The 12,948-nt window shown below is 36.0% G+C and overlaps 1 protein-coding gene across 1 annotated transcript; it reads left to right on the top strand.

Annotated features, from left to right (window-relative positions):
- The first annotated feature begins 459 nt into the window (after positions 1 to 459).
- Positions 460 to 12,478, top strand: LOC136803353 (uncharacterized). Its single transcript, XM_067060079.1, has 13 exons — positions 460 to 566; positions 1,373 to 1,552; positions 2,232 to 2,288; positions 3,095 to 3,274; positions 3,526 to 3,643; positions 4,560 to 4,663; positions 5,147 to 5,176; positions 5,520 to 5,561; positions 6,738 to 6,795; positions 7,168 to 7,327; positions 9,724 to 10,198; positions 10,487 to 10,771; positions 12,023 to 12,478. Exons 2-13 carry the CDS (start codon positions 1,375 to 1,377, stop codon positions 12,235 to 12,237), a joined length of 1,902 nt encoding a protein of 633 aa, XP_066916180.1. The 5' UTR covers positions 460 to 566; positions 1,373 to 1,374; the 3' UTR covers positions 12,238 to 12,478.
- Positions 12,479 to 12,948: the final 470 nt, after the last annotated feature.

Here is a 12,948-nt window from a genome sequence, read left to right as displayed (position 1 = left end):
TTGAGACATGCCATAACTTACCCGAGAAACTATTCGCATGATCTTAATCTTACAGGCAATATTTACTATACATCTAAATTGCGATGGAAGCGTTGGATTAATTATGCGACATTGATCCCTATAAAAACTTTTCAATCGCTCATCTAAATGAATTTTCCGCACGACTCCCCCCCCCCGCGAGGCTACTGTTGTGTAAAGAGTGTGCCTTTTTACACCGAACCACACCCGAAGAAAAACACCATTTAGACTAACGTAGAAGAACCATTCAGGCACTAGCGGGTGCATTAAGGGCATTAAAGTAGGTTGCTAGCGGAAGTTTAATATATGATTTCTGAAAAATATTTCATATTTCAATATTTCATTTCATGTGTGTTTATAGCGGCTTGTAAGGATATAACGACTTTAATTGAACTAATACGTATAAGAATAACAAAAAGAAATATTTCTTCTGTATAAATCGATTGTACTCATTTTGGGAATGATAATAGAAGAGATAGATGTTCTCGCTTGGTGGTTGTAACCAGGAAGCCAAAGCTTTACAAGCTTTCGCATTAACTTTGCTGCAGGTTTGTGTTTTTGTTTGTTTTTTGGTAACCCAAAAGTCAATGAATTATAAGCCCGAAGGGCTAGAATCGAATCTCCTTGGTAGGATTTGAAGCCAACAAATCCTACCAAAGTTGCGCGGCTTAGCCTGGTTTAGTCCGTCATTAAAAATACGGTGCATATTTTAAGGCTTCACTTTTTCTTGGCTGCGAAAGGTTAGAGATTCGATTCTTGCCCTTCGGTAGTGTATCTTTTTTCTCAGGCAGTGCCCCCCCATCGGTCGATTTTTTTGGGGCGCTGGAAAAAAAGGGCAACTTTATCGTTCCAAGCTAAAAAGATCTACTGATGGTTTTAGAGTGCAATTTTTTACATTGAATTTCGAATTTGAAAGAAAAGTCCATTTCCCAGTGGAGCTGAAATCGTAGGTTAGCTTTTTCACACGGCTGACTAAATTTTGGTCGAATTTTCCAGTGGGGCAGAGGTGCCACTGGAACTGTGACACAGGGGTGTATGTTTTTCACTGTTATGCGTTTCAGTGTTTAAATTCGGATGATTTTTACTGCATATATCTAATAGAAATTTCTCCTCCAATAGCCATAAAAGTGCTATCGAATTTTATCTCACCATGCAATATTCCTTTAGATAAATAATGGCAGAAGAATTAACAACAGAAATTTGCAATCTTAGAATTTAATTTTCCACATCCCACATGTAGGATATATCTTTCGAATCTTACTAGTGCACCTTCTCTGTCCTACTCTTTGTCCTTCTGACTTCCTTTTAATACAATTATGTTTTTGATTCACTTTCATTTTCCCTTACTCTCTAGAAATGAAGGCGTCAAAATGTCTTCGTGTGATGCTTTGCGTTGCCGCATTGGCAACTTTATGTCATGGTGGGAGTTTAAAGAAGCGTCTATTTGGTGCTTTAAAGAAACTTGGCATGGACGCTGTCAGCAGTTACGATCCTACTCCGGATGTCAAAGAGAACGTTCTTAATCCAACCAAAGGTATCGTCCTATGTTTATATTTACTTACTGGCTAGCCTGGGGTCCACTTAATACTTTTTACTGGCTAGCCTGGGGTCCACTTAATACTTTTTTATAGACTGGATGGTTCGATTAAGTGGCCCAGTAGTATGTCGTAACATGCTTTTGCTTAGGCGGACTGTAAAACCGTCCGTCAGATTTTAGTTGTTTTTTGTAAGGTAAAAACAGTATGAAGCAATGTCTTTATTTGAGAATAAGAGATTACAAATCTGTTATTGATGTTTGGTTCAACTCCTAGTAGCTTATTTTGCTATTTTGAATTTTCATGTCTTCAAAATGGCGACTTCGTTAATTGATTCTAATCTACTTCACTGTACTCAGCGGCATAGAGAATTATCGGAAAGCAAAGTTCAACCAGAAGTAGACTCTAGTCAAGGCCTAAAAACAAGGTAACAACTTCAGGTCAAGTATTTAAAGGAAATAGGTTAACATTTGAAAAGAAACTAGAAAATTCATGTAGAGAATTTGACAGGTTCCTGACATTCAAAAAATTTGATTTTCACGATAGGCTCCCATTGGTTTGCGTGATAGCGCATTATCAAATTTGATCTGCATTTTTACTGTGCAGATTTATTGGAAATGGTAAAAATAATGTTCCCAAAAAAAGTTTTAGATTCATCATAAATTTACTTTCTCATAGGACGACGTGTTTATTCAGAAGCAAAACATCGATTTGAATTGCAAAGAGAACGTCTAGGTAACATATTTGAAGTATTTTACCAATTATCTTTCTTGCATCCATCTTTGCAAAGACCTCTATCTAAATGCCACTTGGTACCATCATTTTTCCAAAAATAAAAATGACCGAAATGTTTTGAGAAATATACTTTAAACTACAATCATGGTCCACACGAATTCTCAAACCACAAACGATTAGGGAGCGCTCTAAGTTAGTTTGGAAGGGTAAAGTTTTAACTCTGATAGTTTTTTAACGCTAGACTTAAGACCTTAGGATCTGAGGATCCAACAGTTCAAAAATGGTCCAATAAGGCTCAGAATATAACCTGGAAGTCTATAAACCCGTGCCAAATTGAAATATCCGATTAAATTTAAGAGATGGCCCAAAATTGTCTCTCTTGCTCAAACTCGAAATTTCGAAAAACGAGGAAATAGGCTAAATTCTCAATATATTTTGACCATGATTGAGAGAGGTAAAGACACTATTAGAAGATAGGTATGTTTTCTGCAAATAAAAATTGTTCAATTTTTTAGATATTATTTAGATCGATTGAAATCATTAACATTTTGTGTAGAAACCTCTTCGACAGAAACATCCAAGCTTTCCTAGTATATTTGATTTCCAGCTACTCCGCCGTTAAGTATCCCAGCTGGCACACAATGTTGTTTCAACGTTCAGCTAACAATATCTGGACGTTGAGAACATTTGATAAACGTTGAAACAAACGTTGTTTAACAACTGAGATGAATAGAAATGTACTTTCCTTCGATTTTTGGAGAATATCCATTTTTTAGCATATTAAATCCATCATTTTTTCGTTTTAGCTGGATTTAAGGATCCAACCGTAGTTGAAGGAGATCTGAAGAACTTATCACCAGCCATCAAGAATTTGATCAATGGCAAAGCAACAAAGAGAGAAATTATGTCAGCGGTAAAATGGCCAGTTGAACGAGATGGGGATGACAAACCCGTTGTTAACATACCTTACGTCAACGATGGACTTAGTAAATATTTTATACATTAGACTCTATTACTGGATATTTCTATATTATATTGTCTAGTACTTGGAGGCAAAAAAACATATCCTCAAAAAATGTTTCGTTCCCCTGTTATGCGCAGTTTCCTATTTTGTTTGCGCACTTTTGTAATTTTGCAGTTTTTTCGCAAAAATTACAAAAGTTCGCAAAAAAAATTACAAAACTGCGCAGAAAACTACAAAAGTGCTTTAACTTATTATTTCTAACCATTTAAAAAGGTGACAATGGTAAACAAGCGCTAGATGCTGCTATTGAAGATCTCAAACAATTCACGTGTATTCGATTGGCACCAAGATCCTCACAAGCTGACTACATTCGATTCTTCAAGGGAGAAGGGTAAGGTGCTCATATAATTTATTTTAGATGAGGTTATTGCCAGACTTCACTTCGGATCAATATTGTTTTTCAAAAATGTTTTCCAGAGAAATATTCTACAACGAACTAAAGGTTTCATTCCGGGGGCGGGGGACTTAGGCAAAATTGGGTACGGAGACGTGTTGCTAGTCAGGGTCCTTGACAAGGATCCAGATTTGCCAAATATTCATATCTGACAGGGTCTATTTTTCTAACTTCAGCGGTACGTCCCCGTTGGCAGTCAAGGTCAGTGCCTCTCCCGGGTCTCATTTTATAATCAGCACGATAATACCATTGTTATAGAAGAAGCAGATTTTTTCTTCTTCGTTTTTCATGTTGTTACAAAGGTTTTTGAATTTTTCTTTTTGATAATTTTCCACTCCTGATTACCTTATATTGGGACAGACTTTTGATAGATCTTCCATTTCCATGATATTAGCACACCGTTTGATCATCTCATTTAAGGCTGAACTCTCTTAGTAAAATTAATCCGAGTATTGTCTGATAATTCGAGTTTTTACCATAGATTTCTGTATAGCCCGAAGGGCAAGATGTAGTGCTTTAAGCTCTTCCGAGCAAAAAAGTGAATATCGCAAAAGATATTGTTGCTATTGTTTTCTAAAACCTGTAATGTTCTTTTGTAATGTCACGTGACTTAGGTAGGATTTCCTATCTAACCTCAGTACACTTTTTAGACATCTAGCCCTTCGGGATTTATAAATCTATGATCTATTTTTACACTTCTCGAAATCAAATGTTTTCATGATCCAGGCGCGCTTTTTATCCCTTTCCGAATTCTTTAAAAACTGCTCTCAATTCTCCAAAATAAAGAGTTTAGAGTTCTCTGTGCAAGCGTTAGAGTTATAGAGGATAAGGACAATTTACATTTTATTTCTAGATGTTTTTCAACAATCGGTCGAACTGGAGGCAAGCAAGATCTTTCCATTGGTGGCGGTTGCGGGTACAAAGGAACCGTGCTCCATGAAATCATGCATGCTTTAGGTAAGTTGTTGGAAAGGACATGAATGACTCTATATGATTTAAGCTTCTTTTATTCGAATCTTTCTCTAAATTAAACTAAACCATAGGTTTTATTCTGTAATTCAGATATTCCAGTAATTCGAAGAAGATATAAGCTTCGTAAAGATCAAATTATAGAGATTCAACTGTATGCTTTACATCTGCCTACCTGCCAATTCAAATATGTGTCACACACCCAATGGGATCCAACCCCCACTGGAAAATTTAGCAAAAATTTCGTCCCCGGTCTGGAAAAATACCCTAAAATTTCATCCCCTTTGGAAAGTCAATGTTTAAAAAATTGCACTCCAAAACCATCTCCACTGAATTTTTTAACCTTGGAACAATCTATTTATGCTGTTGGGATTTCAATAGGAGTTTTTATCCTCACTGAGAAAAAAGTTCCACCGGGGCTGTGAGACAGGGATGTATTTAACTAACCAATATTTTTTTCTGTTATTCTAGGATTCTTCCATGAACATACCAGACCTGACCGTAAGTGACTTTCCTTAATTATATTACCAAAACGTCAAAGCGAGATCAAGAAGACAGTCTCTTAGTTTAACGTAGTATTTATATACAAATAGTTATTTTAAAATTTCAAAAAATCAATTTTGAAAAAGAAATTGAGATTTTGAAAACAATTGTACACAGGAAAGACTAAGGAAAATCATAATATCGTACCCAAAACCAAATGAACCACTTTTTCATTTTACTGTTAGACATGATACAACCCGCTATCATAATCATAAAAAGGTGAACTAAGGAACTGGGTTCGAATTTGAAAAAAAATCAATTATAAAGTCAAGTCACAAATTTTAAACCTTTTTTTTAATAGGTGACGATCACATTATTGTCAAATTTGAGAATATCATCGATAGTAAGTCAACCAACTGAGGACCACTTAACCTCGTTCCTAGTCTCTCCTTATTCATAGCGCATGGGTTTTCTCTGGCGTTCATCAGTAAAGTAAATAAATTCTTGGATACATGGAGACATATGATACTATGTTTCAATTGCATAAGTCTTGACCCGAAAGTACACAAGATTTCTATAACGCCCTATTTCTTGAACCTGAGAATCTGTTGGTAAAATGGTATATCTTTTGAGATTGATAAAACTGATCACGAATTAAATCATTACAAATATTCCTGAAATAGTCTCTCAGCAAGCGGCATAATGAGTGTTTAGGCCGGTCTCCAATTGCACGCGCTGCGACCACACTTTCTCGAGAAAAGTTTCCAAGCTATTGGTCAAAAGAAAAATGAAATAATTCCATTAGCGTGATTTGACGTAACGGTTGAAAAAAGTTGAAATGTATTCAACTTTTTTTTCGAGCTCGCACTAAATTTTTACGACGTAATCTTTTTTCCGAGCAAAAGGGGTCGAAGCCAAAAGGTGCGATTGCAGCGCGCACAAAGGAGACCGGCCTTTACTTGAAGGATGGATCCGGAACAAAGCTTCGGAGAAACAAAGTCGAAAAGTACAAACCTTTCTAACTATTCGTTACTCAATGTAATATACACCCTTATTTCAATATATCGTTGGAGCTTTTTCCAAAAGTGGTGTTGAAAATTTCTATCGAGTTTCCAGGACGGAAATCTATCATTCCAGCTAAAAACGAAAGTGAGACTGAAATTGTAGGGTGGAGTGACCACCAAATCTGTGACATGAGGGTTGTTAAAATTGTTGGTCTTGCCTAAAGGCCTTTCATCGATCGCACGAGCGTGCACGCTAGGCCAATATTCTTAAAATAGATTTGGCCGCACACTCCGCGCGATCAATGTTTGATTTCCATCAAAAACATACACAATCTATATGCTTACATTTTTTTGTTTACTCAGCAGTTTTTCTCTTTCTTGATTGGTTTAAAAATTATCGATTGAGAAGTGCGCTCCTGTACGCTAAAAAAAGTTGAAAATTGTCAGGAAAATTTAATTCGTGACGTCAATAGGCTATTTTAGGAAATTTTGCCCTAGCGTGCCCGCTTGCGCGATCGATGGAAACAGGCCTTAAAACATATGAGTTTATCTGTCATCATTACATAATATTCTAGATATGGAATTCAACTTCAAGAAATATCCACATAATCTTGTCACTGACTTCAATGCACCGTAAGAATGTTTATACTACTTTTCTGACTGAAGTATTCCGTGATTTTGTAATTCAACGCGTACTATGGGATATGAGGAAAAAATCTGAATTAATCTCACTCTAATTCTTAACATGTAGCAAAAATTTAGTCCTAATTAACTGTTATCTAACTACTACGCGTGGTCTTGCACTTCAAAGAAACTTTAGCTTTACCGAGAAATGAGAGAATGGAAGCAGATTCGAGTATCTCCTGTAACCCTATGAAAAAACTTTTAGAAAAAGTCAATTTCATACCTAGAGCCACTTGCACAACTTTTTGATTTTACTAAATAAAAAAAGCGAACAAAGGGTCTGGATTCGAGTTTGAAAAATGATATATTTTTATTTTTTAGTTATGATCTTCACTCGGTCACTCATTACAATCAGTATGCATTCAGTACTGGTGTCGGTGTCCAAAGTATCCAGCCTAAAGATCCAAGTTTCGATGTCAACAGCATGGGACAACGTTTTGGTATGAGTGTCACTGATGCCGCTCAAATTCGTGCTGCTTATGTAAGATTTACTCTGTCTGTACAGTTTTATTAATGAGATTAATTTTGAAAAAAATCGGATATATAACATAGAGTTTTCAAGTTAATTTTTATTCGTCGCACATGTAGAATTATATAAAAGTCTGTCTCGAAATAATTTGCAGCTGGAGAAAAAAATGGCTGTAACTTTTGATAGAATTCGAACCAAGTTGCGGTTTTGTGCTCGTTAAAAAGATATTCGTGAGTGGAATATTATCAAGTAAAAAAATTGAGAAAAAAAAAGGAAAATGAAAATGAAAAATGAAGAAGAAAAAAATCAACTTCTTGTAGAAATGTGGTATAATTATCATTTTCACAGGAGTGATTTTTCAATCTTAGATCATTATCACTGTCAAAAAATTTTTCAAAAACATTCATTCAATCAAAAGATATCAAACAAAATTTATTGCTGGTTGACTCTATAAAGTAGTAAAAAACGACAAAAAAAACGAAAAAACCTGCCTTTTGTCGATCAACCAGCAATAAACTGTGTTTGATATCTTTTGATTAAATGAATATTTTTGAAAAATTTTTTCACAGTGATGATGATCTAAGATTGAAGAATCACTCCTGTGAAAATGATAATTATACCACATTTCTACAAGGAGTTGATTTTTTTCTTCTTCATTTTTCATTTTCATTTTCCTTTTTTTTCTCAATTTTTTTACTTAATAATATTCCACTCACGAATATCTTTTTAACGAGCACAAAACCACAGCTTGATTCGAATTCTATCAAAAGTTACAGCTATTTTTTTCTCCAGCTGCAAATTATTTCGAGACAGACTTTAGTAACCTCTTGTAGGAAAACAAAAATATTTTTGAGCTAAGATCCTTTTTGAGAGTTCCAACGCATTTCTTACAAAGATTTAATGAAAATTTAAGCCCACCTCAATTAATTTTATTTATAGAGTTTTACAGTTAGGCACACTGGGCCTCTAACCCACTCTTCTTACAATCATGTTGTTTCCGTCGTGAATTTCTTCAAATAGAATTTAGTCCTATAGGACTACCTCTCAATTTCCATATATCACTCTTGTCTTTTTCTTTCCATGTTTTTTGCTTTATGATGCCATTGTTTTATTATCTCGCGTTCTTTCCTTGAAAAGTCGTCTGATACTCTGAAATCATCTTTATCTAGTTTGTGGGCTGATACAATTCTAATCCTTTCTTCTTCACTCTCGAGAGTAACTTCTAATGGTCTCCATCGTTCATTTGTATACATTTATGCGATCTACCTTGATTATCGTCACATCGAAACCCATTTGTTTTTCAATATTCTTTCTATAAAATCTTTGTAACCAACTCGTTGCTCTTCTTCGTTTTCGTGCTTGTTTTCACCTAAATCATGCACCATGATGTTGCACTTGGTTGATTTGAGCCAACGCTCCTCTTCGTTTGATGAAACTTTTTATAGTAACCTCTTGTTTTTGTAGATCTTCTTTGGTGACTTCTGCATATGATTGTTGTTTTTTGTTTCTGTGTTGTTGAGCTGTGTTTCAGATCATTTGTTGTTCCGTTCTTTGTTCACGTCTTTTTTATTCATTAGCTTCTCGACTTTCCTTTCTAGAGAGGTTATTCTCTCGTTGAAACCTAATTTCAATCCATGATGTTCATCTTTATTTGCTTCTTTCGTTGTGATGTTACTGCAAGCTTTTGGTCTGCTTGTTTTAATCCTCTCAAGTAAGAGTGGCGTTATTGGAACACAATTTCCACATTCGAAGCGCCGGCTTTCATATTGCAGACAAAGCTGAATCTGATTGGCCGGGAACTCAGAGCCCGAGGGAGGGGTACTAGGGTTGGCAAATGAGGGGTATGTGCAGACGGGACCTCCGAAAACCGACCCTTAGAGAAACTGATTTTTGCTGAAAAGGTGACCCTTAGAGAGACTTTTTGAATTCTTTTTTTCGATTTTTGAAAAAAGTCATAACCTTAGAGAGACTTTATTGCAATATTTTCTCTGGAAATCAAAAAATTTCCTAAAAATCCTGGATTTACCGACCCTTAGAGAGACTAATTTAAAACTTTCTGAGTTTTCCGACCCTTAGAGAGACTTTGAAAGATGAAAAACCGACCCTTACCGTCCGCACATACCCATCATCCATTTTTGCCTAAGTACCCCCCCCCCCCCCGGGGCTCAGAGCAAGCATAATGGACAAGTCTATCACATCTCTTACATTGTAAGGTGTCGCTATCTGCTATGATGGTGTTTGTTTTAAACAGTTATTGGGTGTGCAATATCCATAATTTTGTTGAATTTCCTTTTCAGAATTTTCGTCGATTTCCGCCATATTATTGCATTTTCAGGATCGTGGCAGCACAGAAAAAGTTTTACGTCAAAAATAATTTAATCCAATGTTTTTTCCTTTACAAAATTCAGTGTGAACAACCCTTCACTACAACAACAACCAGCACAACGACCACTATTCCACCTCCTCCAGTACTACCTACTACTTCCACCACCACTTTAGATCCTGATCTTCTGAACCCACCAACAACCACCACAACCACATTAGTCCCACCCCTCCTTCCAACGACAACTACAACCTTAGTCCCACCTTTGGATACCACCACCACGACTACCACCTTGGTCCCACCCCTCCTTCCAACCACCACTACAACTACCACTTTAATCCCACCCATCCCAGTCTTACCCACTACCTCCACCACGACCTTAGATCCTGATCTCCTCAAAACAACAACAACAACAACTTTACCAGGACAGACTACCATCTCAACGACCACCTCTACCACACCAGTCCCTGGAGAAGAAAACGGCTGTCCAATGCCTCCCTGTGAACAATGTCAGAATCCAGCATGCGGTCAACAGCAAGGGGGTCAGTGCCCTTACCAAGGTACAAAATTCAATACTCGATTGTTAAGTATCAAATTGAGAATGAAAGATTGAATAATCAAGAAAATCACGTTTTGTCAGTTTAATTACAAATGGAAAATAAAGAGAATGTCATTAGCTTTTAACTTTATAATCACTGAGAGCTGACGATGAAGCTAAGAGTTGCGAGTCATGGATTAGGATGTCTAGCTTTTCTCCAATGGTGTTGACTATTGAGAAAAGGTTAAACATTCTAAATCTATGTGGTATCCCTATCATTTCTAACTACCTTTTATGACTTCAACTCTAGCACCATGTTGGCCATCAGACTTTATGTGGTCAAATACTGGATTTCCACAGACTTGTGGTTGCAACGGTGATCAACAACAATCTCAAGACCAGCAACAACAACAAGGCCAAGATACCAACAATAATGATGGTCCAACTGAACCAGCCAAAGATGAGAATGATAAACGATGCAATATGTGTAAATGTCTTTCAATCAAATCAAAATCGACACCAAAATCATGGGAACATAACCATTTTTGTTACAAACCAGGAAGTCATGATCCAAACTTCAAAATATTAAGAAACGGTAAGTTTTTTAACAGTCCTGTCTCAGTGCCCCGGTGGAAAGAACTTATTCCCTTAGGCAAGGCCAATTTGTTGTTTTACAGGCCAAGCTATCCAAAAAAGAGGTTGGTCGGTTGGCGAAAAAGTAAAAAAGGTAGAATTTCACCTATAAAATCTCCTAAAAAGGCAGCAAAAACTACTTCTTTTTGATAAAAATGCGAAATAGAAAATAATAAGGTACAAAAAGGTCGATTCATGGATAAATTGAAAAATTGAACATAAAATTGTCAAAACCTTGGAAAAACTACCAAAACTTTGAAAAGCAACGATAACAAAAATGTACTACCGAAATCAATTTCGTTTTTATTTCGATTTTTGGAATATCAGGATCGGTCGGGCCCGTAAAACAATAACTGATCAAATTGGTCTCGTCTTGGTGGGGATTAAAATTTATACCGAAAATTTGTAGATATATTTCTATCAAAATATTCAGTGGATGGTTTTGCAATATCAGAGTTGGCTTGGTATGGGCTATTTTTCGCTATTTTTTTGGGTGAAGTTTTAGTGATTTTCGTGGTCGTGATGAAAACAGATAATTTAGTACCGTGCAAAGCACATGTCAAAATCATATATTGACGCTGTGCCGACGAATCGAGATTCTATTCATCGCGCAATCAACAAAGACAAAAGTAACCTTGACGACCATTCAAGATCTTAGATGAAGTTCAAAGTTGATGTTTTTATTCCCGTCGTTGAAAGCACAACTAAAAAATATTATCAATGCTTTTTAAAAATAGTCAGTGATAGAGAATCATAACATAAAGTCTGTCTATTATTTCGATTCAATTAAAGTGACATTTCCATAATTAATAGTTTAGTTATTACTGTTATACATTTGGGGATCATGTAAAAGATTTCTTTCGAAAGAAACTCACTTCAATTACACTTGGAGGTTTCTGGGGAATTCGTAAATAGTAAACTGCATACTGATACAGTCTGCTAGACATTAATAAGGTAATATTTGCTCTTCATCTTTGATTCTTTCTACAGTTATAAGATTGACACATGCGCAATAAAATTTCATTATTGGTCTTCAGAGGTTAATATATTCTTTGAAAACTTAACCTCTGATACTCAGGGTAATAATTTAGCGTTATAAGCGTGATGAGAGTTATCACTTGGGGAGCCTCATCTAAACCCGGCACATATTTTGTTTGATAAATCTAATTATTTTGTTTCTTCACCGACTTTTTTATCACTTTGTTTGATACAGGAGATATTGCCGGAAAACGATGCTTGTTGATTGATGACTCAAAAGAATCGGACAACCTTCATCTTTGTTTTAATAAATCGGCACCGTATGATTTGTCATGGTCTGACGTCGACCAGACGGATGTTGATGGAAAATCGCGATGTTTGAAGATGGAAAACCCACATGATTGGGCATGGGGAAAACAGAAGTTCCTTTGCCAATCACCACCAAACTAAAATCAAAAAGATTTGTTTCACGTCATTTTTTAACTTTTACAACTTATGCATATTTGTTTTGTTTATTTTCAACAAAAGAAATTATTTTTGATATAATGAATTGTAAATAAAAAGAACTATAAAATATAACTTCTTTTTGAGTTTTCCAAAAAATTGAGTCAGTGATCCTAAGATATCTTGGCATCCACAACTTGTAATATATTTCGCAATACTTACACCAGAATTCTTGGATTCACCACAACATCAAGTCAAGATGACTCTTTGCTTTTAAACTAAACTATCAACATTAAAATAAGTCTTTTTGGAACTTTCAATAACAGTGCAGCTAACTATGGTGACTTTTGGGAAACGTCGGTCACTCCGGTCTCGTTAACGGTTACTTTTCACCTTTTCCGTCAGTATAAACTCAAAAGTACAATCATGGACTTTAATGTTTGAGAAAAACACTGAAAAATGCTCTGGAAAAACCATGGAATGGTCCCGCCCCTTCCCCCCAGTGGCAATGTTTAGTGCGAACGACGTTCCCACCGACTTTTCCAATGCCCTTCAACATTGCCACTGGGGGGAAGGGGGGGGGGGAGGAGGGTTGTCTCACAATTTTCGTCCATGATTGTACAAACTCTTCATAACTAACTATTAGTACTCCACAGTTCCCTCAGCTCCCCCCTAAGAAATATTGTAAAAATCATAGGAATAAAATACCCCTCGTCA

Source organism: Clytia hemisphaerica, unplaced genomic scaffold (assembly GCF_902728285.1).
Source record: "Clytia hemisphaerica strain Z4C2 unplaced genomic scaffold, Clytia hemisphaerica genome assembly, whole genome shotgun sequence".
NCBI lineage: Eukaryota > Metazoa > Cnidaria > Hydrozoa > Leptothecata > Clytiidae > Clytia > Clytia hemisphaerica.
The sequence above is the reverse complement of the archived record's forward strand: the minus strand, read 5'-3'. Positions and strand labels throughout refer to the sequence as shown.

What these genes read in the sequence shown, in the direction of transcription:
- LOC136803353 (XM_067060079.1), top strand. Translation starts at nt 1,375, where the DNA reads ATGAAGGCGTCAAAATGTCTTCGTGTGATGCTTTGCGTTGCCGCATTG. An exon ending in CGTTCTTAATCCAACCAAAG is followed by an intron (nt 1,553 to 2,231) that starts GTATCGTCCTAT and finishes ACTTTCTCATAG; the next exon opens with GACGACGTGTTTATTCAGAA. An exon ending in TTACGTCAACGATGGACTTA is followed by an intron (nt 3,275 to 3,525) that starts GTAAATATTTTA and finishes CCATTTAAAAAG; the next exon opens with GTGACAATGGTAAACAAGCG.